At 37.5% G+C, this 25,959-nt stretch overlaps 1 protein-coding gene across 1 annotated transcript; it reads right to left on the bottom strand.

The window, feature by feature from the left end:
• DYNC1LI1 (dynein, cytoplasmic 1, light intermediate chain 1) lies at positions 1–25,955 on the bottom strand (the record flags this gene model as incomplete). The annotated part of the gene is made up of 12 exons (XM_010285808.1): positions 1–953; positions 3,188–3,346; positions 3,519–3,639; positions 4,622–4,666; positions 4,802–4,861; positions 6,170–6,281; positions 6,657–6,792; positions 8,072–8,165; positions 9,362–9,531; positions 12,897–13,127; positions 14,749–14,865; positions 25,860–25,955. Coding segments are annotated over 12 exons (1,454 nt in total), but the record flags the coding sequence as incomplete, so codon positions are not given.
• Positions 25,956–25,959: the final 4 nt, after the last annotated feature.

Below are 25,959 nucleotides of genomic sequence, written 5' to 3'. Positions count from 1 at the left end.
TGAAAGCTATTTAAATTTGAATGCAGAGAATACTTTATTAACTGATTACAGTTTTGATGACCAATTTTAAACCATAACTAATGTGGGAAACATAGTGGGGGACATTAAGGCTGAGCCATATATATATAGACAAATCTGGATACTGATAATCTGTACATTTAACCTCTGCTTTTTCTTTATACATCTTTTATTCAGTGTCTGAAATTAATCAAAGAGAAAAAAACCCCCAAAATGGCCACTAATTTAGTCTTATATCTGGAATGAATTTTTGCATGGGTTTTTGAATGCACTGTAAATCTCAGAGGAGATCAAACAGATTTTTTTTTTTAAACGATACTCCAAATGAAGTGTTCAAGTGTAATTCAAGTTTATTGTTATAGTTTTGTGCAATTAATTTTCTCTTCCAAAAACTAGTAGTAGCTCTCTCCTTTAGAGGTTCATCTATTTAAGATGGTATTAAACTTGCCTAACAGGCTGGGAAATCAGTATAAATTAAGTGCCTGTGGTGTGTATCAGTTTTCCTGCTCTAAGCAACCCCTATCACTTAAGTGGACATACTTGCAATTTTACAGTATTACACTGACTTTTCAACAAAACCCAGAAAAAGATTTACTATTCTTGCACTGTGAACAGTACTCCTACGTGATGTGATAACCGTTTTCCATCTGTACAGCTCCCGTTTGTAAAGTTGGGCAACACACATGAAAGAAAGACAGACAGACATCAACTGTTTGTGTTCTGAAAGATATTTCAGTTCTTTAGTTCCAGTCACTGAAGGAAGAGGCAGAGGCAAGTTTTAGTTATCCCAGAAAACTGAACAATTGGTTTTATTTGGTGTCTTCAAGATGCTTCACCTTCTGTGGGAGATGTAGGTGTTGTAGGAGAGACCATTTCAGGTTTCCGTGAAATTCTGTCCAATTCTGCCTGAACATCTGTTAAAACTGGCTTCTGACCTACGAAATAAATGCATATCATTCAGTCATATTTATGAAACAGCTTTGGGAAAGCCTATAGTATCTTTAATTTTCAAGAAACACCTGTCAAATAACAAAAAAAAAAAATCAAAAACCAGAAGAACATCGTTTTTGCATCAGACAAATCCTAGAAATTGTTACAGCACACTGAATGCAGAGTAAAGGCATAAGGCCAAAACCCGAAAGAATCACAAAAGGGAACAGCAGATAGTCACATCCTTCTGTATTTCCATTTTCGCAAAGAAACTTCCATAACTGCCACTATGCAAAGAGTTAATGTAAAATATACAGAAAAATTACGAAGGATAGCAGCTAGGAATATTTCTGCACAATTTTCTGCATCATATATATTTTAAATAATTCTGAGTGTAAATCAGAGGTTTCATCACAGACCAGCAAAGTCAGTTCTACATATTTGGTCAGCATAAACCTGACACTGCTGCTCATGCACGCAGACCTGTGGATGGCAAATCCCTTTCTCTCCTCACCCGCTTACTTCATCCCTGACTTGGAATGGCACCAACATCTGTGCAGTCAGTCACACTGGGACCTGATCCAAGCTTGACACACGCCTTTTTTTTTCCCCCATCATTGTACTCTTACTCCCTCATCCAGGTTTCTATCCTGCCATGTTCTACTACAAGAATGGAGAGACAATGTGGGACAAGGCAGTGCAGAACATCAGTCTAATGCCATGGTAAGTGTGTATAGTATCTCAGGCTGTAAAAGAAAATTCTGACACACATGTAGTTTTAGCGATGCCCCAGCATACTTTCTGAAGATGCAAATTAAGAGGAACTACCTACAAAGCTCATTTTTGCCAGAGGTACTGTGCCACAATTCAAATCATCTAAAGCAAGGGACTACCGTATCCGAATCAAAGCAACTAATATTGCAACTAAGATTTCCCATAGCTGCTGTGGAGAAAAGTAACTCAAATCCCAAACTGCTGTCTTAACAGCCAGTTTTTAGATTTGAAAAGTGAGTGTTATTTATAACACTGATCACAAGACAGGAACTACTGAGGAAGGTGAAGAGGCCACATCTATGCCAAACATTTTTATTTATGGTAAATCCTTGAAAACCTAGTCCTTTGCCACATTAAACTGGCTACACCCTAACCCTTCATTTGTTTCACAGTAGGAAATTTCTGAGAATATTTTTTCTCTTTAATAGCTTAATTCTGTTACTGAAGCTTCTGCCATGGCCCCAGACACACCACTTTGCCAGAGCGCTGCCTCCATCTGCCTGGCATCACCCAAACCTGCTGCCAGCCACTCCCCACAGGATTTTTCAGTGGGTGCTCTCTGCATCTCATATTGCAGCTGCATTTGTTTGAACAATCTCCATAAGCTGTTCAAAAGAGCACGGCTGACTTTGCCAGCAGCAGGTGAGGAAGTACTTGTAAACTTTGCTCAGCCAACAGAGCTTTGCATTTAAAAAAGGGAAGTGCACACTTGTAAAAAAAAAAATTCAGGGTCAGCTTACACAAAATGTTAGTGGGAAAAGAGTGTTGGGTTTTTTCCCCTCTTGCTACATAAAAGTAAACGCTAATGTTGAGTACCAATGAAAGACCAGCATTCTCACCTAAGTGTGGCATTACTAACCTCTGGGGAAGGGGGAAGATGTCTGTATAGGTATGTTCTTAAGTAATACATAAACTTTTTAATCTGCAATAGCAAGAAGCACCAGAATAGTCTTGCATCTAGCTTTAGATCAGTCACTATTAGACGTTTTTAGATTAATACTAATTCTTAATCACATCATATAAAAAAGGCTATAAACAGAAAATACATCAGTACTTTTACAGGCTGTCCAATTCAATCAAAGCCTTCAACACAGTCAGAGCTAGATCTCCAGCAAAAGAAAATTTAGAATTATTTTAACACTGACAGTATTCTTAAAAAAATCAACTCGAAATTAAGTCCCAATATATCCAAATAATATTAAAAATGGTTTATAGCATAAGCCTTTTATTGGGATGGTGGGGAACAAAGGAAAAAAACTAAGAACTTGTGTGGACACAATTCATGCTTGAACAGCTCCATGAAAACTTTTTCTTTGATCCTTTGAGAGCCATAAAAAAGCAATACCCATACCCAATAAAACATTCAGTTAAATATAGCAGTGTTCATACTTCTGATAAAATACACTAATAGGAATGATCCACCACTCACATTTGGATTGAGTTGATCTTTTCACATTAGTCATACCTGACTTTTTTGCTGATGCTGGTAAGTTGCTGCCAGCACTTCCAGTACCACCTCCTCCTGGACTGCCACCAACACCACCAGGGCCACCAGGGGAACCAGTTTTCTTGCTCAGGAGACTATTGAAGAAGTTAGCCAGGACTCCTTCACTAGTAGCTCCAGCTACAAGGGCAGGGAGGAGAAAAAAAGAAAAGCACAAACAAAACCAAAACAGATTTTCTAAGTAAATACTAATTGTGTGTGTTAGTGAATCTAAATAAGCATATTAAAGGAAGCAGGCAAAGCAGCTATTTTACTTCCCCAACTGTATTTGTGCCTTCATAAGAAAAGGTACCTTTCATATTGGGATCAATTTTTTTGGACCCAGTAGGGATAGGTGTAACACTGGCAACGTTTGATGTTACAGATCTATTTGGTGTCCTAGGAGATCCTCCAGGAACTCTTGGAGAGGTGTCCTACGGAAAAAAAATAAAATTTCCAAAGCTGAACTAGTCCATCTTTTACAGAATTAAATCATGCAGTGTAAGAGTACATTAAATGAAGCATTTTGTTCTCATAGCTCCTAATCTTTTTTTTATTTAAATGTAACATGCAACTGAAATGACACAGGATGAGATTTTGATGATTGTGCACAAATTTTATTACACTTGTATAACATTCTTACAAATATTAACTTCAGTGCAACTAAAGCACTAGTGAAGCTTTTAACTTTATGTCAATGAAAAACTTGAAAATCCATCTGTTACTCTGTAGTGCCTCCGACCATAATGAAAACTGCACTGATTAGATCATAGAGGAATGATACCAAATTTCTTGGAAAGACACCCCATACCACCAATACTGTGGAAAGGACTAAATGCAGCCCGGGAGAAAAAGCATTATTCATTACTTCAAGGATGACAAGTCATGTTTCTGCAAAATTGCAGTTCATCTAAAAAAGGTAAAACTACCTTGATAAGATCACATGCTCCCCATTAAACTTGTGTTACCTTTTAGTTATTTTATTTGTATTTTAAATGTAGAGGTCATGGTTTTCATTTGACCTTAGTTTTATGCCAGAGTCTTAATATTCCTAGAGAGGTAGTGTCAAATTCACAATATAAAACTCACCAAGGTTATTCAGCCAACACAGTTTGCTCCCTGGCACACTCTTGGGACAGGAAAGGGGAGTCAACTGACTGCTTAAATGCACTACCATATGAAAAGTAAAGCCATAACATTTAGCCCTTGCTTTCAATACAAGTTGTAACGACTAGCTGTGAAGTAGTGTCATAATTTTAGAGCAGTATACAGCGTAGACTTTAAACACCATGTAGTTTAAAAAAAAAAATCAGATCAAAGAGTATTTGATAGTGCAATGAAGACATGCAACTCTCTACATATATGAAAGTGAATAATTTTCATGTGATGACATTTAAAATTTTGTTTTTTACTAACCACTGGCCTTCCTGCAGCAGTAGGGGGTTGTTTCGCCAACTGTGACTGCAAAAAAAACAACAACAAAAAAATACCATTAATGTACTGTTAAGGTATTACAGTAACTAAAAATACAAAACCAAATTTGTATTGAGAATGTTGTTAAATAAAACACTGTCTGCTTGTTTTATATACAGTTACCTGCTGCTTCATAAGAAACACTTGGTCATCTTCTGCTACAATTTCTTTTTCATGAACAAACTGCAATACAAAAACATTAACATGATTTTGACTAAAAGAAAGAAATCCATTTCCTTTTATACTTCCCCGTGACTATGACCAAAGCATTCAGCAATGAAGTAAATGTGTAAAGTACGATGCTGACTGCAGACCACATCTTCTGTATATATGACCACTACCTTATGGTTCCATTTCAGCTAAATTAATTAGAAGTGGAATAGATCCCAGGATCTGTCAGAAGTGTTCACAGATATACACGCTCTGCAGCATGCTCACATCTCTGTTAACTTATCAAGGCTCAACCTTGGTATTATTTTATAGGCAACTATGGCAAAAGTGACTCTGAACCTACACTGCACCAGACTTGCATACGAACTGCACAGAAACATCTTAGATCCCAGGTCTATGCATCAAATTGCAAACACTCTCCCTCCAAATGAGCTTACCACAACAACTTTGCCAAAACAAGCATGGCACGTATCAACATCAAAGTTTATAATCCAGGCCTGAAGTTTATGAGCATGAAAGAAAAAAACTGTCAGTTATTTTTTCCTTGGACACTTATGATTTAACCTACTACTACATATGTCTTGGTTTTTTCCCCTGAAAGATTGCAGAAAGGACATAGTATTAGTTTTCTCAACTAAAATAATTCACACTTGGAAATATGATCAGTCCCAAATTCTTAGCTTTGCTAGAAAAAGCCACAGAAATATTTGCCTTCAATAACTTTTGTATGCACAGGGTCCACTGCTGCTGGCATTTTGTTCAACAGCTCCAGATGTGCTTTCAAGTAGTTCTGTCAAAGCCTTTTATTAAAGAGTATAAGAGAGAAAATATACTGAATATATGTAGAACCTGTTTTCCCATGTTTATTTTTGATTTTATGCTGTCTCAAGCTTTCTTATTTTAAATACTCCCATAGAAACAGAAAGCATTATGAAGTTATGAGCAACTCGGAACAAAATGGAGTGTTCTTAAAAAAATACTAATTCAACCTGAACAACAGTTAAATAATACTTAAGACTCTTCAATACCAAATACTTGTTTTGCTTTTGATACATATATTTGTAGACTTGAACAATGTAACAGGGGCAGAAAAAGACATGTGTAAGCTGGAGAAGAGCTATACAGAACAAAAATACATAATGATTTTTTGAAAATGAAAGAACTTTAAGAACAAAATAGAGACAAAATAAGACAAAAAACAGACCGTTTAATCACACTCATGATAAACTGGAAGCAAAGTCTCAAAAAGAGAGAAACAGCCAAAAAACTGGCAGGTAAATAAAGAGATAAGAAGCTGAATGCCAAAACATCTCAATCTACCTTTCTGACTGGTGGTTTTGTTATGATATCTTCAAAACTGTCTTCTGCTTTTAGTGTCTGAAAGTTCTCGTGCAATATTCCTATCTTCTTGTCATTATCCCAACCTGCAGGACTAGATAAAGGATTATTTGGCTTTAAATTCTATTGTTATTCAAGTTATTCTTCCATACAATCCCGAACCGCACAGAACTGAAAGCCAGGAAAGTTGTCACAGCTCCTGTTCTCTTGAGCAAGCTGGTTACTGACTAGTACAACTAGTTAGAGATTGGTTCACCATATCAGGGAAGAGCAAAATCTCTGGGTTTAACATTTCTCTTTGGGGCAGTGAGTATTTGTAATCTCAGTCCACTGGCACTCAAACTCCAACTCATGAGAGTGTTAAATGGAACTTTAAAAAGCGTAAACAAAATAGGCTCTAAATACTGTTTTACAGTCTTAATAAATACAATTTTGTAGTCATATACATATAATAATACAGATAACTTACATAAATACTGCATCTTTTTCCACAACAACAGCTGGAACATTGAAAGGAAATCCATATAACTTCTGGACTATATATTTATACACTAAATCAATGTTTTTGTTTTCCTTTACTGAAGTGTAAATAAGTGCTGCCCCATCTGAATAAACTTGTTAAAGAAAACTCAGGTTAGTGGTTAGGAAGAGATACCAGAATGACCCTTTTTTGTTAGTTTAGAGGTTATCTTAGTAGAATTTAGAGGGGGAATACAAAATTAAATAGGTCAAACAACTTCCAACACTTAATTTTTTTGAAATAAGCTATTTAGTAATTTAAATCTTTCTTTCTGCATTTGTTTTAGGCCAACTCAGCAATTGCTTTTAGAGTAAAGTACAGGTTCTTCTCACTCTCAAAGCTCACAATACCAACAGTTTCACTATGATGCCTTCAAAACTGTCTTCTGCTTTTAGTGAAAAAAAAATTGTCATGCCGTATCCTGGTATCTTGTAATTATCCCACCCTGCAACACAGACACTACAGCATTAACAGTAGTAGCTTCAAAAATGCAAAGATCTTTCACTTCCCCACGTGGGTTTTTAAATTAGGGGAGCAAGTTCTTACATTATACAGTGATCTGCTTTTGAAGAAAATGAAGGCAAACGAGTTGTGCTGTGTATCAGTTACTGGAAGACCAAAAGACTGCTTAGTATTCCAGCATGGTTCAGTATATAATTAACACAGCTTATGCACAGGATTAGTAAAAGCAGCCAGGAAAGTTTTGAGTAATTTTTACTTTGGGATTATAAAAATGCCAAATCCCCTGATTCATTTCTCCATGCATGCAATTCAAATTCTAGAAGAAAGTTATATAATGGGATCCTATTCCCATTCAGTGCAGTTTAGAATAGAATTTCAAGTTGTACATGGCATATACAGTCACAGAGACTAATTCTTACTAATCTTTCATATTCTTCCTCCATCCAGAAGACTTATTACAATTACCCATAATTCAATTTTGAAAAAAAAAAAATCACATCTTGGAAGCCCTTTGAAGGAAGTGCCATCTTGGTACTCAACTGAGGTCTCAGGTTCTTGAACTCATTTTTCCATCTGTTAACTGCTGTCTCTCCAATAGCATTTAAACTTCCCTTTACCATAGCACAAGTGATGATAACACAATGTAGGCATATTACTGGCATCTAAAATCTAGATCTCAACATAACTAGCTGACTAAACAACACTGGCAGTATTTTATATACTTCTTTTGAAAAAAATTAAGTTTAAAATTAATAATAGCACAGTGACAGCTTATGTGCATTGCTACAGTAAAGGAGTTACATACTACTTTAGCACAGATGCAAATATTCTTTGAAGCTGGTCATAATTAATGCAAAGATTTAACTGAGTCATCATAATCTTTATGATGTGTTAAAGGATACATTGTAAGCAAAACCGTCTGATATGCGACTGAATGAAGTCAAAGTGTTCATCTCTGTAGTCATGCTCTTTTTCCAGAACACTGATGGCATCACACTGTCAAGATAAACACAGAATTAATATGCCACTTTTAGTTATCTGTTGAAATAGCAGTGCTGCTACACAGCCAGTTCACAACTGGGCAAGGGGGATAGAGTCGGGTGGGTAGTACAGTGCAAAACAAAAACCTGCTGAGACAGTCTAGAAGCATAATTGATTTTTTTTTTTTAAATAGTATGTAACTTGACATGCATGTAGTGTGGTCAGCATTTACTTGGGAGTTAACTGATTGCCATTTTTCACTCACTCACCCTCCAATGCAATAACTCAAACTCTCTGTTGAAGATTGAATGACACCATCATTTTCTACACTTTTTTTTTTTAAAAAACATATTGTGGTATTACAGGACATAGTGTTTTTTACCCAGTTACTAAGTAGCCCTTTATAAAGGGAGGCAAAAGCAAGACATGTGAAAGCAGGAAAAAAAAAAAGGGGGGGGAGGAGCAGGGCAAAGAAGAATAACAGAGAGCTAGCAGGTGAGAATAAAGGTGCTTTTCAAATGAGTGTGCCTTCCAGTGAAGGAACAGCACATGCATCAAAAGGTTTATTCTTTCACTGTAAGCCAGCAGCAGCTGTGGATGCAGTACACTTAATGCCAATGAACTGAAGAGCCAGGGGAAAAAAAGCACCCAAAACCACAAAAACAAAACCAGCCACAAGAGAACTGCACCACTTTTTCTTTAGACTAAGAATATGGTTACATATCTAACAGAAACCAAAACAGATCGCAGAAACTCTCTAAGAACTGAGGAAAGTTAACAGAGCAGCACTTCACTAACTAGAACCCTCAAATATATTTATCTTCATAAAAAGATCAGAAATATTTAAAAAACCAAACCAAAACAAACTCTACCAAAACACTGTTTGCAGAATAAAGATTCTGTGAAGGAGGACTGTGGAGATCAAGGGGAGTTCTAGTTGCTTACTGACTAGCTCACTTCTGTGAACAAGACCAGGTCTGAGGGATTCCTCAATTCCTTCAAAACTGGCATAACTAAAGGAAAAACGACTCCCAAATTACATGCAATCAGGGCTTCCAGAAAGTAACCAACCTTCAACATTAAACATTCTTAAAGAATTCTTATCCGAGGTATTCAGGATGACTTAAGAACCATGTGCTTCCCACCCCGTATCCACAATTCACAGAGTTGCTTAAATAAAATATACAAAAAACCTAAAACGTGAAACAAACCTTTGTACAAACTACTACTACTGGAATGCCTAAGTTACATGTTAGTGTATCTGCACCCAGGGGTAAAATCACACTGTCATCTTTGTCTTCCTGTAATGAAGTATTTCTTCTCTGTGGAGAAGCTGGAAAATCCTCGCCTGGTTCTATATATTCCTGGAAGTCTCTTACCACTGAAAGTAAAAAAAGTTATATTAAAAGATCAGCTACTTTATTATTTCAACAATGATTTCCACTGCCATTGATCTCTAGCACTGTTGACTGTATAGTAATTCTGCTTCTTTATGTTGAAAAAATTGAACATGCACCAAGTGCTGACCATTTGTTTGCTCTGTAAAGCACAAGAAAGAAGTAGTAGGTTTGAGATCTGCTTTATCAGCAGCCAGAACACGATCCAGTGAAACTGTCCATAGGGACAGCATTAATCCATTTTTATTTTATCATTGTGGAACTACTAAGCAGTTAATAGTAACTATTGTTGCTCGATACATTTCCTAAAGGATATAAATTTCCTTGCATTCTTCTTGGCAAAATTAATGGAACAGTTTGCTAGAACAAACAGAATTAAGCCATACAGATATTGCTTAGCTGCTACTGTATACCAGGGTTTTTCTAAAACCCCTTTGTCCACACCTCTCTGTACAGTGCATCTACAGTAGTAATAAGCAAAAAGAACACACAAACGTTAGTGTTTATAATTAGTTAACAGCTTATTAAATATTTGGTATGCTTTCGCAATAGATCAGATACTACTTTAAAATTTAGCAAAGAGTTAAGTCAGAATATAAACGAGAATTAAAAAAAAAAAAAAGGATAAAGTCCCAAGTGTAACACTCTTGTCAGGTTCTGATGCATACACCCAAACCTCTAATTACACAGTCACTTACTATTCCTATAGTCAGCAATGCAATATTAGGCATAAAATGTCCGCACTTTCCACATTGCATGTCCTGTTTCACACAGCAGAGACAAGATTCTACCAGACTCCATCTCTCGTTACTTTTCCATGAGTAGCACATCCTGATTCAGCCAAAAAAAAAAAACCAAACCACCAGACAGCAAGACAATTCAGCTGCATACTGCACGCAAGTAGCTAATTACTCCAGTCCATTCTCACCACTTCATCCCAATTTCTGTTAATCCACCACTACCTTCGCTAAACTGATTGAAGCCCTCTGAGTTCATATGTAGAAAAGCATTAGTTGAATTAACAGAGCAAGACTTGTTTCAATACCCTAGAGAAAAAGATGTATTGGGCCAAGATTATTCAACTTTCCTACAGATCTTGGAGTTCACAATAACAAAAAGCACACGCAGAGATTATCATCTTTACTAACAGTCAACTCAGGCTCTTAGTCAGGGGATGCTGCTACTTCAGTCTTGTCCGAGAGCCTCCCAAATTGACCATGTTCTAAATGCAGAGTTCTCACCAAGACATTCCCTTGAGTGGCTGGCATCTTTCCTACGCAGCAATCCTGTCTGTTCTGGGATAATTGCATGCTAAAATAAAAGTCACATTACTCCAGTGCTAGAAGTCCTCCAGTGGATTCCTAAAATTCTAACTATATATTCATGACACGCTAATCTTTATACAAGTACAGAAAAAAAGTAAAAAGGAGGACTTACGTACTATATCACAGCTCAAAGACTGTGGAATACAATCTCAGGTCTTCCTTAGAGACACAATTAAAGTAACCAGGCCACAAGGCTTCATTAGACATAGCTGAGTTCAGTAACAGGAAGAGCTATTTCAACCCTTCACAGGGTATGCTATCCCCTAATGCCTTCCCATATCAGTCTTCATCCTCACAGGGTCCATCTTTGAGTGGAGTTAAGTTGCTAGAACTGGAAGACAAACACAGTAGCACAGCTGCAGAAAACTACAAATACAAACCCTCAGTAGATTTTGGTCCTGTTAGCAAATTAAATCAGCTCGTAGGAGCCTCTCAGGAGCACTGAGCCTGAGACAAGAATAAAAGTAGGACCACATAGCCAGAGGTCAGGCAAGCAAGATTCCTCCCTCCTCCTTTTGGCAGTGTCGAGCTACTCACGGCCTAGCAATGCATGAAGGCACATCACAGGAGGTTCAAAACAAAAAACTGCTTCCAGTCATATCTGGATTGTGTCCAGGGCTTCTATTATACCTGACACACAAAACCATCAATATCTGTAAGAGTTAGACCAGGTGATAAAAGAACAAGAGAGCAGATAAAAGTTTTAATGAGTAGCTGTTTTTCTTGACTCTCTTCCTCATGGATTTTGTAGAGTTTCACTATTCTGTTTGCTCAGTCAGTAAAGAAGCAAAACTATCAGCCTACACATTTTTATTAACATAGATACTGTGTCCTTACTACTTTTGTCCAGTAAAATACTGCCCTGAAACTGTTGGGCGGGGGAGGGAGGGGGGTTACACACACACTAACACCACCCCCCCAAAACCAAACCAAAACCAAACCAAAAACCACACCCAGAAGAGCTCAGCTCCTCCCTCCTACACAAGGTCTTGTTGTGGAAGATACAATTCTCAAGGATGACACTTCCCTTAAAAGAATCTCTCTCTCAAAAGAATAAACAAACCCACCAATCCCCTTCCCCCTATCCCAGAGTATCTATAACTGTCACTTTATGGGCTACTTTATCACAGCATGGCTACAACCTGCATTTCTGAAAAAGGCCTTCAGCAATTTGGCAGTCAGTTGCTTAAGAACGTACCAGTTTCAGAGAGCAACTTCAGACCTATAAACAAAATTTAATCATGCTATTTGATCTTAACACACAGCTTTCTCAAATGCTCTCCCTTGTAGTAATTCACTGAGAGATGAATGGGAAAGACTAATGTTTTAGTACTCCAAAGGATATACAGCTGCTACCCAAAAGTAACACAGAGCTATCATGTTAGTGAGTTCAGTCAGATAGTTTAAGGAATCCTGCAAAATCTTTGTGTTCTACATGCTTAAAACTGAAAAGACAAGACACTGACAGAGCTATATCATATCCATGCCAAAACAAACATATAGCTGCATTAGTGTCAATAATGATTACGATAAAACTCTTCAAATAGAAAGGGCCCAGACATTACCATGCTGCCATGAATCCTTTCAACATTTACGCTTTTGGTAGGCAGGGAACAGGTCCCAAATGCTCTAGACTGACTAATTACATGAACAGTTAAAAAGCTGATGGATTGATTTGCCTTTAAAATAAATAAATAAAATTAAAAAATTGAAAGCTAAGGAGTTTTTCCACTTGAAGAATAGTGTCTAGAAAAATCTGTAAGAAGCAAGACTGTAAATTCAACCCAGCTGTATTAATTCTGAAAGCTCCCTGCCCCCGCCAAAGGTATTTCTGTTTGAAAGAAATACTGGTATTTTTGATATAGCTACTTGAGATTTATCTGAGGCTGGACTTGCTTGGTAACTCCTAATTTTAAGTAACATTTCCAAAGAATGAAAAGACTGCAATGGAGAGATTAAATGGTGCATAAAGCATAAAGCATATTTGATTTAAATGGATTCCTACATATCTGCAGAATACTCACACTTTCGTTCCATTTCTTTCATTTCTTCAGGAGGAATTTTTAACTTGTCAATATGTTCTCTTACAACACTTGCCCACTTTTGTAAAGAATCCAGTGCAGTCCAAGGCCTAGACATGTCTACTACCAACATAATTAGAGTGTCCTTTAGAGAGCTTGCCTCCATCGCAAATTTAAGAAGACCTTTGTGATACAGGTCACCATCCAAAATCCATACGTTACATCTTGTTTGGTCTACAAAAAAAAAAAAGGAAAAACATTTTATGAGACTTACTTGAAACAGTTCACTACATAATGGATATTAAATCTTCTTTAGACATGTAAAATACAAGGAAGAAAGCAGATGATGTTTTATCGGTCAATTGAACAACACAGCGAACTGTAGCTTGTGGAGAACTCCACCTTCCAAACCCTGATGTTTAATGGCTGAAGATGTTAAATATATTACCTGAAAGTAAGAATCCAGAGATTGCACTCAACACTTCCAAAATTAATGTTCACCATTTTAGAGAGGGAAAATGTTTTCTTCAAGATGCAACACATAAGGGGGGAACTGGGTGAACTCAGCCATTCCTTCTCAGCCCTTGGTTCGCTCAGCCCTTGGTTTGCTCAGCTCTCAAGGACTGCCATCTCCCCTTCAAAATGCCAATGTGATATGCCTATATAACTCTTAAAGAACAGAATGTACCTTGGCCCTTCAGAAAGAAGTTCTTGGAGCAGAACTACAAGTTTGTAATGATTTAGATGGACTTAGCAGGCAACAAAAAGGACAATCACCATACAAACAGACCATCCCACTGCTTCCCGTCCCTCCCCGGCCCCAATATTCAGAGATGCTGTTACAGCAAATAAAGAGCTGGCGATTCAAAATTAGGTAGCTTAATATATTTTGCCTTCAGGTATGTTTTTATTACTTGTTACAGAAGTTCTGAGGAAGTAATTTAGATCCAAGTCCCAATTCTGGTCAAGTCATACTCGAGACCAATAGTCAGACATGAAGTCAGGAAAGCTGGTGGTTTCAGAAAAAAAGGGGCCAACTTCTGGTTCTCCTTCTACCTATATTTGTTCTTATAGTACAGACAAGAGTTCCCATTTTTCCCCACAGATCCCAGTATATCCTTACTCACACCTCACTCCCTCTTAAGTATTGCCTCTAGATAATTCATCCCACCTCTACAGTACCTGGTCATATTCCTTCCCTTGTTCCTCCATATATAAGCATGAATTAGCTATTCCATAACTGCAGATATTTGGGGTCTGGATCTTAAACATCCTTTTTACCTTCTAGCCATAATCCAACTCAAGCCAGCTGAAACACAGCTTCTACTTTAATTTGCCCTTCCTTCACATTTTTGGGTTGGTGGTTTGGGTTTTTGTTGTTGTTTGTTTTTAAAATCTCTTTTAGCATTGCAGACATTTTCCTAGCCATCAACACATGTAGTCTTGCAGCTTCTGATACCACCAAGACAAAGGTTTGTCTGTATGTTCAAAAAGATACATACTTGCTACAATAATTGAGATGCAAGATAAGAGCCTGAGCACCTTTTCTTTTAGGCCTGAGGAATGCACTTTTGCCTACCATCCATTCAGCATGTTGCAGCTAAGGCTGCTTCCCTGGTCTTTACAGCCTTTTCTCTTGACTAGGTTCTTGTCCTCCTCTACCACTTAAGTGGTCATTCATGGTATCTATGAAAGGAATTACACTGGGAAACTTCCTCATGATACAAGTAACTCATGGCCTAAGCTGCACGCATGCAAATTATAAAGAAAAATATCCCAGTGTCATTCCAAACATCACACTACTGAACCATTGCTTTCAAACTGGTTTAAGATATTATTAGAAATACAAACTTACCATCTCGATCCTCATCATGCACATTTAAATACAAATACTCCATTCCTCTTCCTTTTTTGTATTCTTCTATTCCTTGAATTTTTCCTATTAAGCTAGTTTTACCTGCTCCATCTTCACCTGGAGAGACAGAAGTTAAATACCACTCAATCTTTAGTCACAGTCACATATTAAAAACTACCTGGGGCAAGAAGGAAACCATATACTAACAAGGTGATGGAGCTCATTGAAGTTTTGAAATACAGCAGGCTTTGACCAGCTCATCCATCTGTTCAAAGTGCATGCCTTAGCTTCAAACCTTATTTCTAATTACTGATAAACGCAATTATGCCACTAAATATCCCATGTGAAATAGGCTCTTATACATATCTTTAAAAAGATACCTTCAGGATAGTTAAGCACCTCACTGTCGGTCTGTCAACTGCAACCAAAGTGTTAAGAAAGTCTTTCTAAAGTAGAGTTCAAGTCATAGTAAGCTCATCTAACAATGAGAAGAATACTATTTAGAACTCTCTCATACCAAACAGCACAAAACACCAGGCTCAGTAAGGCAAATCTGTTTCCTTAGCTTTTATGGTTGGTTTCTTTGCATCTTTTCTCTTTACAGGTCTAAAGAACCCTTAAAAAAAGGCGACAAACAGTAAGCCCATTGCCCTACAATACATGCGTATTTGGGTATATATGCAGTGACAAGCCTGCAATCCAGATCCATTCAGTACTATTCTCTCCTCCAATGAACCTTACAGCATAAGCACAGTGTAAACACCTAGTTGAGACTGCCAGAGATTCTTCTTGAAAAGCTTCTACTGGAAACCACATGTCGCAGAGCCGGAAAACTTCACGTGCAGTTTTTCCAGTTTGAAAGAGTAACCAAGCTGAATTTGGACACAAAGTTGGGTTTTGCCACTCTAATTTGGCAGTACAGTGGGCACATAGCAGTTAGACATGAGAAAATTCTTGGAACTCAGTCACAGGTTATAAAATTAAGATTAAATCCAGGTTCCTGAGAAGTACCTTATCAGTTTTATACCAAACATCTAGGTTTTTTTTACCAAGTCTCACCTATCCCTGGAGAGTATAAATGTAACCATGAAATAACCGTGAATAAAGAATGCCTGCCTTTTAACACTACATTGGTGTTACGAGGTTTATTCCCGATTTCGTTGACATAAACACTTGCTTTTAACTATGTAACAAAGAAAAGAGTTCAAGCACAGTAGTTTTTATTGCTAAACCCAATGATGAAGTTTTCCCTTTAAAGGGAATTGTCCATGATCTTCTAGAAAATATTATGGCTGCATTAAAAAGACTACAAATATAACCACAGAAAAGAGCAAAAGAATTAACCTTTGAGAGACTGATTTTGAGTTTACTCAACATATCAAGATTACTGCATGAAGTCTTCAATTTAGAGTTCAGCTTTTGCTAACAGTGCGGAAGCTACCAGCAAGCTAAGTTTGTTTACTCTAAGTAGTCCAGGGAATTTTAAAAAGGCATTAAAAAAAAAAGAGAGAAAAGTAAGATGAGACTGAAGTTTAAAATCTAGTTAAGCGTAGAAAAGTGAAAAATGAAGTTGTATCTAAGTTAAACTCTTTAAATGTTGAAAAAGTTAATTTGCTAGGTCCTTAACTGTATTAAATCAAGACACACCTAAGAAAACAATTATAGCTAATTTTAAATAAACATTAGAAAACACAGCTATTTTCTATTCATACACCAAGTTACTCCTCTTCTTGTGAGGCTATTCTTTTATTTAAAAGTTCTGCCCAAGAAGTGAAGAGTTCAAGCTTCTTTACCAGAGGTGAATCGCAATTCCTCTGCCCTCACCCAAATACTTATCCAAGCTTCTTAAATTTGTCATCTACAAATATTAAGAGCTGCTGCACTAACATGTTATGCTGCTGAAGTTGCTATTACTTTAGCCAATGTTACCTGCACGATTCATTCTGTTATTTTACCTTTTTGAACAGGCACCTTCACTTCATTTGTGCCAGAAGGAGGCTCAAAAGGTAATAACAAGTCTTGTTTTGTCTTCCTTTTAAAGAGGGGTTGCACTTAACAGCTTTCCAAGTTTCTCAGAACAACTGACCGCTAGCTAAGCTTTCTTGCATACTGGTTTGTTTCACGTAGGTGGCAATAAAGATTACAACTTGTTTGCATTGGGAAAGTTTAGCATCTTCTGCAAAGTAAATCTGACAGTTCTTAAAAAAAAAGTCTGCATCTTAAGTCTAAGAAACATCTGTGGTTAAGAAAGAGTTCTAAACATGACAAAAGACACACTTAAGCAGTTTAAACTAAAACATACTTATACAAATGCTAATATCTACGGAACTTTATTGTTTGAAAGTGCCCATGCTAAACAATACAGGCAAACTTGAAATATACATCCCACAAGACCCTTACGGCTATGTGTTGTGCGTCCTCCCCACGCCCGTATTTCCAAATGCCTGAAGTAAACTGAAGTTCAGTACTGTTAAGGTAATGTCTTACGACAAAATAAGAGCTAGAATTTTATTTTCTCTCCTCAAGTTTTCTAGTAATTATCTTCAGAGCCTACACAGAAAGAAATGTTATTGGTACAGCATAAGACAAGTTGATTTGATGTAAAATTAGTACACATATGTAAGCACAGCAGTCATTTCAGCCTTCCATTATGGTATTAGTTAATCGGTTCTGTGAAAAAGATTCTCTACTCCCTCTTCCTTAGCAAATATCCACCCATTTCAAAACACCAAGATCAGGTAGGTGGATCATTGACATGCGTAACTGTATCATACAAGTTACTGTATGCAGAGAGCAGTGCTCACCATTCACTAGAGCGCCAGAATGGTGCACCAGTGGAGTTTGAAGGGGATGATACTACTTTCATTAATTACTCAGGTAAATGAAGAGAACAGTACAGTTTGCAGATGACAGAAGAGGAAAAAAAAGATCTGGGGGAAAAAAGGATTAGAAGCAATACTGACAAGTGGTCCAAAACAAGTTAGCAATGCATAAACTGAGTAGTCTACGAATAGGTTAACTTGCTTGCAAGGGTGCAAGATAGCTGCCTAGCCATATGTGCCCTATTCCATAGGAGATCCAGAGTCTTCAGATTTAAGCCAAACTAGCGTCAATATTATGGCAAAAGCTGCCAAATTAAAACCAGGACCACCATTTATGACATAAGGACTGCTTCCTTTTTGCCCACACGATTCATCATAAAAAGTTGAGAAAAGATGACTGCCTTGGCCAAGAGAACATGCTAAGACTTGAGGTTCCATCTACCTCTCTTTTCTATTGTTAGTATGTTGCATATACCTTTTAAAATTGTGACAGCTGCAGATTTGTATCCTTGTTATTAGTACATTTTTCCAACCTGAAGTCTTCAAAACAAAACATCTGAAAAGTCAACACTGAATATATCAAGTTATGCTGAGAAAGAGCAGCAGTATAATTTTGCTTTGTAGTTACTCTTCAGCAAGAGTATAAAAATAAAAATCAATCAAAACCAGTGCTTATGGAAAACTCATGAGGTTATTACAAGTCTCATTAGCAAAATTCTAAGTGCATGTAATGCTAGCTTTTAAGACTTCTCAAAACTCAAATCTTTTATTACAATGCCTTTAGTATGTATGGAAGCTTCACTCTACCAAAGGAGGAGGGAAGTATTTGTGACAAAATGAAAGTCTATTAGCTATTTTAGGCTGGATGAGTAATGGAAACCATAACAATGCAATTAGCCCAAGTACTATCAGGAACTTATTGAGAAACTAACTTTCAAAAAAAGCCTATCTACTTCTAAGTATACTTATATACACACATATGGCATTTGAAATTAAAAACCCTAAGACATCTAAGTATCTCTGGATATCTCTAAAGTGCATGAAAAAAGCAATGCTGCTTAGTTTCAAACAAAAGGAAAAACTTAATATTCTTCAGACTTAAATATCATTGTATATTCATACATTATGAAACAGAAATTATTTTTTTAACATGCTACTGAAACAATATATAAAACAGAGCCTCATACACCTCCAAAAAGTGTTATCAACATCATCATCTTTCCTCCAAGACTTTGAGATCGAAAATCCTTTAGCTTCTTTATTTTTAACCCTCTGATAATCAAATTAACAATTGACTTCTGTACATAAGCTCACAGAGCAAAACATTCCTGACAATTCTTAACATAGAATTGCAAGGTAGAGTAAAAATCAAGTAGATCATTGCAGATTTAAGAACTTGCATCCTTCTTTTGTAAGCAACATGAAAGGTCCTCCATTTCCAAAGTAAATCATAAAGAACTAAAATTCTCCATGACACCAACTGCACTTACTCATTAATACTACAGTGAGGAAACAGAAGTGATGCTGCCAACAAGCAGTGCTATACACTAGACCTGAACAAAAGTAAGAGGGACAACAGATTTAATTTTGCTGAAAAGTCAGGCTAGGAAGCAGTTGAAACAAAGCCAAACTGATCTGCTTACAGTATTTCACCATCTTGTTAACAAAACATAAAGTCTTGTACTCAACTAAAAAAAGCAGTTTCATTTTTATCCCCACACTGCTACACTTCACTCCTCCGATAAGTCCCTCAATTTTGGGGTTGTGCTCCTCAAAGCTTCTTTGTCCAAGGTGCTATTCTGTCTACAAAACAGTCTGATGATGGTCCATCCTTGTTCCTGCCCTCAAAGATCTAGGAAGTCATAATACAAAACCCTGCCCAGCTTCCCTCCCTTCTCACTAGTCCAAGGCAAAAAGTGTATTTACAGAGCAGAAAATGGAATATCACTAGATATTCTGCTAAAGTACAAAAATTTATCAGAATAGTCACCCATACATGGGAAGGGTGGGCAATGAGGTGAATGAAAGGCAAGCAAGCACTTATCTATGAACTGCTACTAAAACTGTTCAACCATAAACAATCACATTAGAGAGAACCTGGGCTCTCTATTACAGACCTTCTCTAAACTGCCAATTAAATGTTTAAAACTTAAGAATATTTACTACTCGTGCTATTTCCACTTTTTTTTTTTTTTAGTTTAGAAAATGAAAACAGAACTAGATTTTCACTTGTCTAAAGACATTTCTTACTTCTCACGGAAGTCTTTACATGGAAGAGCAATCAATGTGTTATGTCCAGGACAGACATGAGTTTTGATTTTTTATTTAAATTGTTTCTCCACTGTAAAGTGTCATGTGTGTTTAAAATATGGCAAGGTAAAGAAGCAAGAGGTGAATGTTTCTTTTGTCATCAGTATCGTTGGTCTGCCCCCCTTCCATCCCAGGCTCTGATTTTTCTCATCAGCACTTTGAAAAGCCCTGGATGCCCTTAAATTATGTGTAATCTATAATCCTACTGGTTCCTTGATGGAGTTTGTTTGCTTTTTAAAACCATCAATTAAAATTCAGCTTGGTATGGGAATTCTACAACTCATCTCTAAAAAATATGTTCAAGCAAGGCCAAGCAAAACTAGAGATAATGGTTCTAATTAACCCCTTCCGCCACCCAAAAAGGCTTATTTTTGTGAACTATCTATACTTTTTAAAAACAAAAGTTTCTGAGTAGAACAATTCACAACATCTAATATTTCTAACATAAAATAGTGAACATTTTTATTAATTAAAAAAACCCCACCTGACTTAAATATGATAGAACAAAGTCAAACCCAAACCTGAGTTACCAAACAGGGCAAAGATGCCTTCCCAGAATCACAGAGCGATCTCTATTCCAAACCATGTGGAATGCCTGAATCGTAAGACACTGGAGTAGAGACATAAGTCTTCTTCCTACTAGAACGAAGCACATGTGTACTATAGATATTTTCAAGATAAAACACTCCTCAAGCTAATAACTGCTTTTTCCACAGCTGCATATTCATGAAAGACTTGTTTACACATACTATAGTAATTGAAGAATGCCTTTTTCAGAACAAGACCAAAATAATCAGAGTAAGCCAAATTTAGTTTGCTTTCAGAAAACTGAAGAACAAAATTAATTACGCTGATGAGATCCTTCTCTAGAATCCCTAAAAACAACATGGTATGACCTACTTATTGTGAGCTACCAAGTCTTCAAATAACTTGCCACTAAATTATAATTTACTCATTAGACAAAACACTTCTCCAAGTTTATTTTACTGTACCACGTCAGCCTTTCCTCTCACATATGATTCATTTGGTATCTTTGTGGCACTGAAAAATTAAATAACTTTTCAGAGGAGCACCTTAATTGCACTTCTGCAAACATGCTAGAAAGCAGATTGTAGACAACTGTTCAGCATGCTTTTTGTCAAGTCCTTGCACCACAAGAATACATGGTCTGATTGTGGAAACAGGTACAGCAGTAACAGTGTTACTTATGCTTGGAAAAAGCCACAGTCAGTGAGAGAAAGCCAAATACTGCAAAGAATTCTATAGCATAAACAGCATACATCTCTAACACAAGCCTTCTCCTTTTAACACAGCAGTAGGTCATCTAGTGTATTTTACCTAGGTTCACTACCTAAATAGAATAATCCCCTGTTACTATCAAGGGGAGGTCTTTAGGTCTTTATTGGTACTCCTGCCACTAACCTGCCTGGAGAACACAAACACCATTCCTTTCATTGTTTCTCACCTTTAGAGCTATTTCAGATATAGATCCAGTCATCGGCAGCACCTCTGGCAAAGCAGAGACAAATTAAAATAACTGCAAGTCAAGAATTTTACAACTTCCCAAGCTGTTCTAAGTAAGTTTTACTACACAGCAGCCATGTAATTCTGGCTTTTTGGAAAGGTATTACAGCAGGAAGGACACTACAAAATAGTACCACTTAGTTCTTAAAAAAAAAAAAATGCAGCTGCAAAACAACCAATTAGAATTTTATCTAGATCAATGCCCCATTAAAACAATTGACACTTTAGAAATGTAACTCTGCTGATTGAAACAAAACTTTTTTGGAAGGCTTTCATAACCTGTAAAAGGTGAAGAAGTTGCAAGATGAGGAGGAAAAGCAGCTGACTGAACTTCTGCAGTACTAGCAAATTAAGAAACATTTGAGATAAACAATAAAAACAGTATCAACAAACAGTATTTCATCAGCTGTAATGATGAAATGATCACAGTGAAACTTTCAGCTATTTGAATATGAAAAAATAAAATGGACAAGTCATTTTTATAATGTTGAGTATAAATTTAGGTAAGCAGATTTTATATACTCTCATGACAGTCTGCTGTATCAGAACTTAATTTTGAAGTTCATTATATTCCATGGGTCCACTAAGAGAAAGCAAGCTAAAACAGCTCTTCAAGATGTATGATTTTCTACAATAACAGTATTCCCAATACATGTACACACAGAAAAGTGTACCTGTAAATTAGCTGTAGACTGTGGAAACCTCTTCTCAAGCATCCTGACAGCAACTGGACAGGAGCAGAGCTCAAAGATTCAAACAAACAGGCCTGGCCCTGAAAAGTGAGATGTCTGGGGTAAAGAGAAAATGTGGACATGAGGCAGATGAACACTCTCTGCCCAACAAACTCAAAACCTTTATCACCAAGTGGGGTGAAACACAAAGAAAACCAAAATGGTAGTGATTCAGTAGAAGCTTTAAGTGTGCAATACAGACACTTGGAGTCAGGTGCACCTGTGTCACTGGATGGTTTGACATCATTAGAATTGCAAGCAAAGAATGTACTGTGCTTCAGAGAGAGAGGAATGTATGAAATACAAAGCCAGATAGAAAGCAGATATTCAGTTCACTTGCCAGCAAGGAGCCTGTTTTCTTGTGCACCCTGGAATGACTTTGAACATCACTGATTGAATGCATGCTGCAGTTTGTTGGATAAATGATTAGTTTAGGTCTCTGAATTCAAGCCTTTGCACATTCTATAACACTATGGATTCCATCCCTAACCTGCAATGGTGACTTTTTGGCTGTTCCCTCTATTCCACTTGCTGGTTCAAACAGGAAAGGAATTAACAAGAAAGCTCCCAGTTTTAAGTGCCAGTTTTCTCATCACACTCAACAAAGCATTAATCTCCTCTGAACAGCTACCTTTTTATTATACAAGTGAGCAGAAAAGACTGTTTGGGAGCAGGGGTGTTAGGGTGGAGAAAGCACCAGCAACACCACCACCACCCCCCTCTCCTTTGGCTATCTGCAAAAAGTAGCTAGAAATGTCACTGAGAGCACCCAATTTCCTTGAGAAAGCAGGGACATCTTATGTTTTCTGCTGGTATAGTTTGCTAAGCAAGGTAGCTATAGTCACTATGACAGAACTGCCTAGGAATCAGAGCATGCTTGCCTTACAGAAACATTTAGGAAAGTTTGCGTTTTTATTATTTGTTCATACAAGAACAGAAAAATGCTTTTATACTACATGTGGTGCCAATCAAAGTTTAAAGTCTTCACAGAAAAATAGCTACTGACAAAATATCTGTAAGTGAAACAATTTTAAAGAAGCAAAACTGTAAGTTAAACTATTTTTTTTTGCTGATTTTGAGCAAAGAATTACCAGTATTATATGTTAACCTTCACTTCATAAAACCATGTGCCATATCTAGAGAGTAACATTTGGCATTCCAGCTTCCTTTAGTTATTTCTGCGATGTCTTGAACTGCTTTCCAGGTTCTTAAAAATGAGATGTTAACATAGCTAAAAATAAATACTGAAATAGCAGAATTAGCATGCCAGACATAGCCAGGTTCCCAGAACAACTCAGCATACAGTGTTTGAAAAATATAAATGCTGCAGGCAAATTAAAAAACTTGTCATAGCAAACAAAAAAAACACTAAGTGGTGGGATTTTTCTGTTTTTGTTTTTTTTTTTTTTTTTTTTCAGGGGCAAAGGGGTTGGTTGGAGGCTAAGGGTTTGTTGTTGTTGGGATTTTTTTTTTTTTTAATGCAGTTTGTGTTAAAAATAAGCATTAATTTGTCATTACATATCATGTTTCAGCTAGGAAGTTTCGACCAATACACTGTTTGTACTGCAAATATTGGCCTACCAAAAATTAGTGAAAACCATCAAGACCCGGCCGACTTTACAACTCCTTCTTAAAAGTATTCGAAGAGTGGTGAAACTAAGATAGCCATGGCAAGAAGTGATCTGTATTAACAACAAAAGCTGGTCCAAAACTGTTTGAAGGAACAAAGCTTAAAAATAGAGAAAATGTGAGATAACAGAAAAGTTGCAAACACACAGGTTGAGAAGCTGAAGAGACAGAACTTCACATAGTGAATTTGTCCAATACAGAATACGTAAGATCTCTGCTTTTCCTGTGCCAGGATGCTTCAGGAGCAGCATCATGACTTGCAAGTGAACAGCAAAGTGTAATACATGGATTAGATATCCTCACAAAGAACATGTCCGTGGTCCTCCTTGGCCAATCGTCAGATCTGATGTTATTTTTCCTAAATACATGCCAAACCTTTTTTTCTTTGGACCATGGCCTTCTAGAAAACACAATTCCTACGAACAAACTAGAATTTCTTCTACAAATCTACACATCTTAAAAAAAAAAAAGCATCAGTCAAAACCCAAAAACAGTTACATCAAGTCATTCTATAAGCTCTACATAAATCACAAACTAGATGAGCATTTGGAAACATTCTATGGTACTCTCTCTAGTTTTGAAGGAAGCACAGTCTTCAGTTACTGAGTACTAAGGATTGCCTGACTATGAAGAGAAAAGAAGAACAAGAGTGTGATCTTCTTGGCAAGGGTCACAACTTGAAGAATCTTCCAACTTCAACAAGGACATTCATCCAATTTAGTTTCAAAGTATCATATAAAAAGCTGTCAATCATTATGAAATCTTTCCTTTCTTTAATATCAATAGAACTTCCAATCTCAATATCCTACTTAATTACATAACATAAAAAGCAACAAATTAAAGGGTAGTTAAGTCCTATAAGAGGTGTTAACAGGTTAACTAGACCATCCCATCATTCTTGCACAATTTGAGTTTTACCACCACTTATCAAAAAAGGAGGAAAAGGGCCACAGTGATTGCTTTAGGATTACAGAGGAAAAAACCTAACTTGAAAAGTCTTGAGAGTACAAACCACAAGACTACATAGAATGATAGTGTGCATAGAGTCCACATTAATATCCTCACTGGGTTTTAGTCACGTTTCCAAATACTAACACACAGTTCTTTCTGGGGACAGGGAGGTTGGCAAAGCAAGGAAAAAGCAGCTAGTTAACAAATCCATCCATTCGGATTCATTAAATTGTCTACTGGTAATAGTATTTAATAGTCTTTCAGGGGGAAAAAAAAAAACCCCACCACACTAATAATAATAGCGATAATACTTACACACACATTTGAGAGCATCCATTTCTCCCCCTCCCCCATGAAGTTTCTGAATTTTGCTTGACACACCATTTTTCTTATTTCCCTCAGCACTGAATAACAGCTGGATCCCTCATTATCTCCCTATCAAAGTCCCATTCTGCAACTCCTAATCCTTGCCAAACGCAAGGCTGGACTAAGGCACTGGGTGGAGATAACAGAACACAATGAAAGCCTGGAGCAGTAAACGATGCCGTCGCCGCTGCTGCGGCCGCACAACTTGCTGATGCTATGGGTTGCCGGCGAGCCCACGGCATGCGGGCAGCGCACGGCCAACACGCCCATATACAGCCTACCCCGCCCGCCGGCCCACAGGGAGCAGCCGTCATTGATACCCTACGGGCCGCGCAAGCGATTTTTGCGTTTGTATGACACGCCGTAAGGACCAGCAAGCAGCGCTGGCTGCACGAACGAGGGCTGGTTTCAGGGAAAGGTTAAAGGACCCGCACGCACGCCGAAATCAACACTCATCGGGGGAAAAAAACAATAAGAAAACCACCCTTCCAAGCCACCTCCACTTCAGGGACTAGGGCGGGAGGCCAGTAAGGGTATTATGGCGAGGTACCTACGATGAGGGGGCTACCTCAAGCATCTCTGGATATTGGATACCCAAAATGAAGCAAAAAACAGGAAAGGGAGGAAGCGAGAGGGTTTAGCCAGCCCCTTGCCACCATCATCCACTCGCCCCCGCCTTCGGGCACTAAACACGGAGAAGCTCCGGAGGCCCATGAGAGGGTTAAGGAGCAAGCTTGAGCGCCGCAGGGAAGGGAAGGGATCGGGACGCTTTTCTCACCCAGCAGAAGGACGTTCTTCCCCGAAGGCAGCTTAGAACGGGAGCGCGTGGACACCTCGCTGAGGATGCAGGACCTGGCGCGGAGAGACAACGCTCAAGA

The sequence above is a fragment of the Phaethon lepturus genome, unplaced genomic scaffold, assembly GCF_000687285.1.
Source record: "Phaethon lepturus isolate BGI_N335 unplaced genomic scaffold, ASM68728v1 scaffold47940, whole genome shotgun sequence".
In the NCBI taxonomy this organism is placed as follows: Eukaryota; Metazoa; Chordata; class Aves; order Phaethontiformes; family Phaethontidae; genus Phaethon; species Phaethon lepturus.
This window is presented reverse-complemented; position numbering and strand designations above follow the sequence as displayed.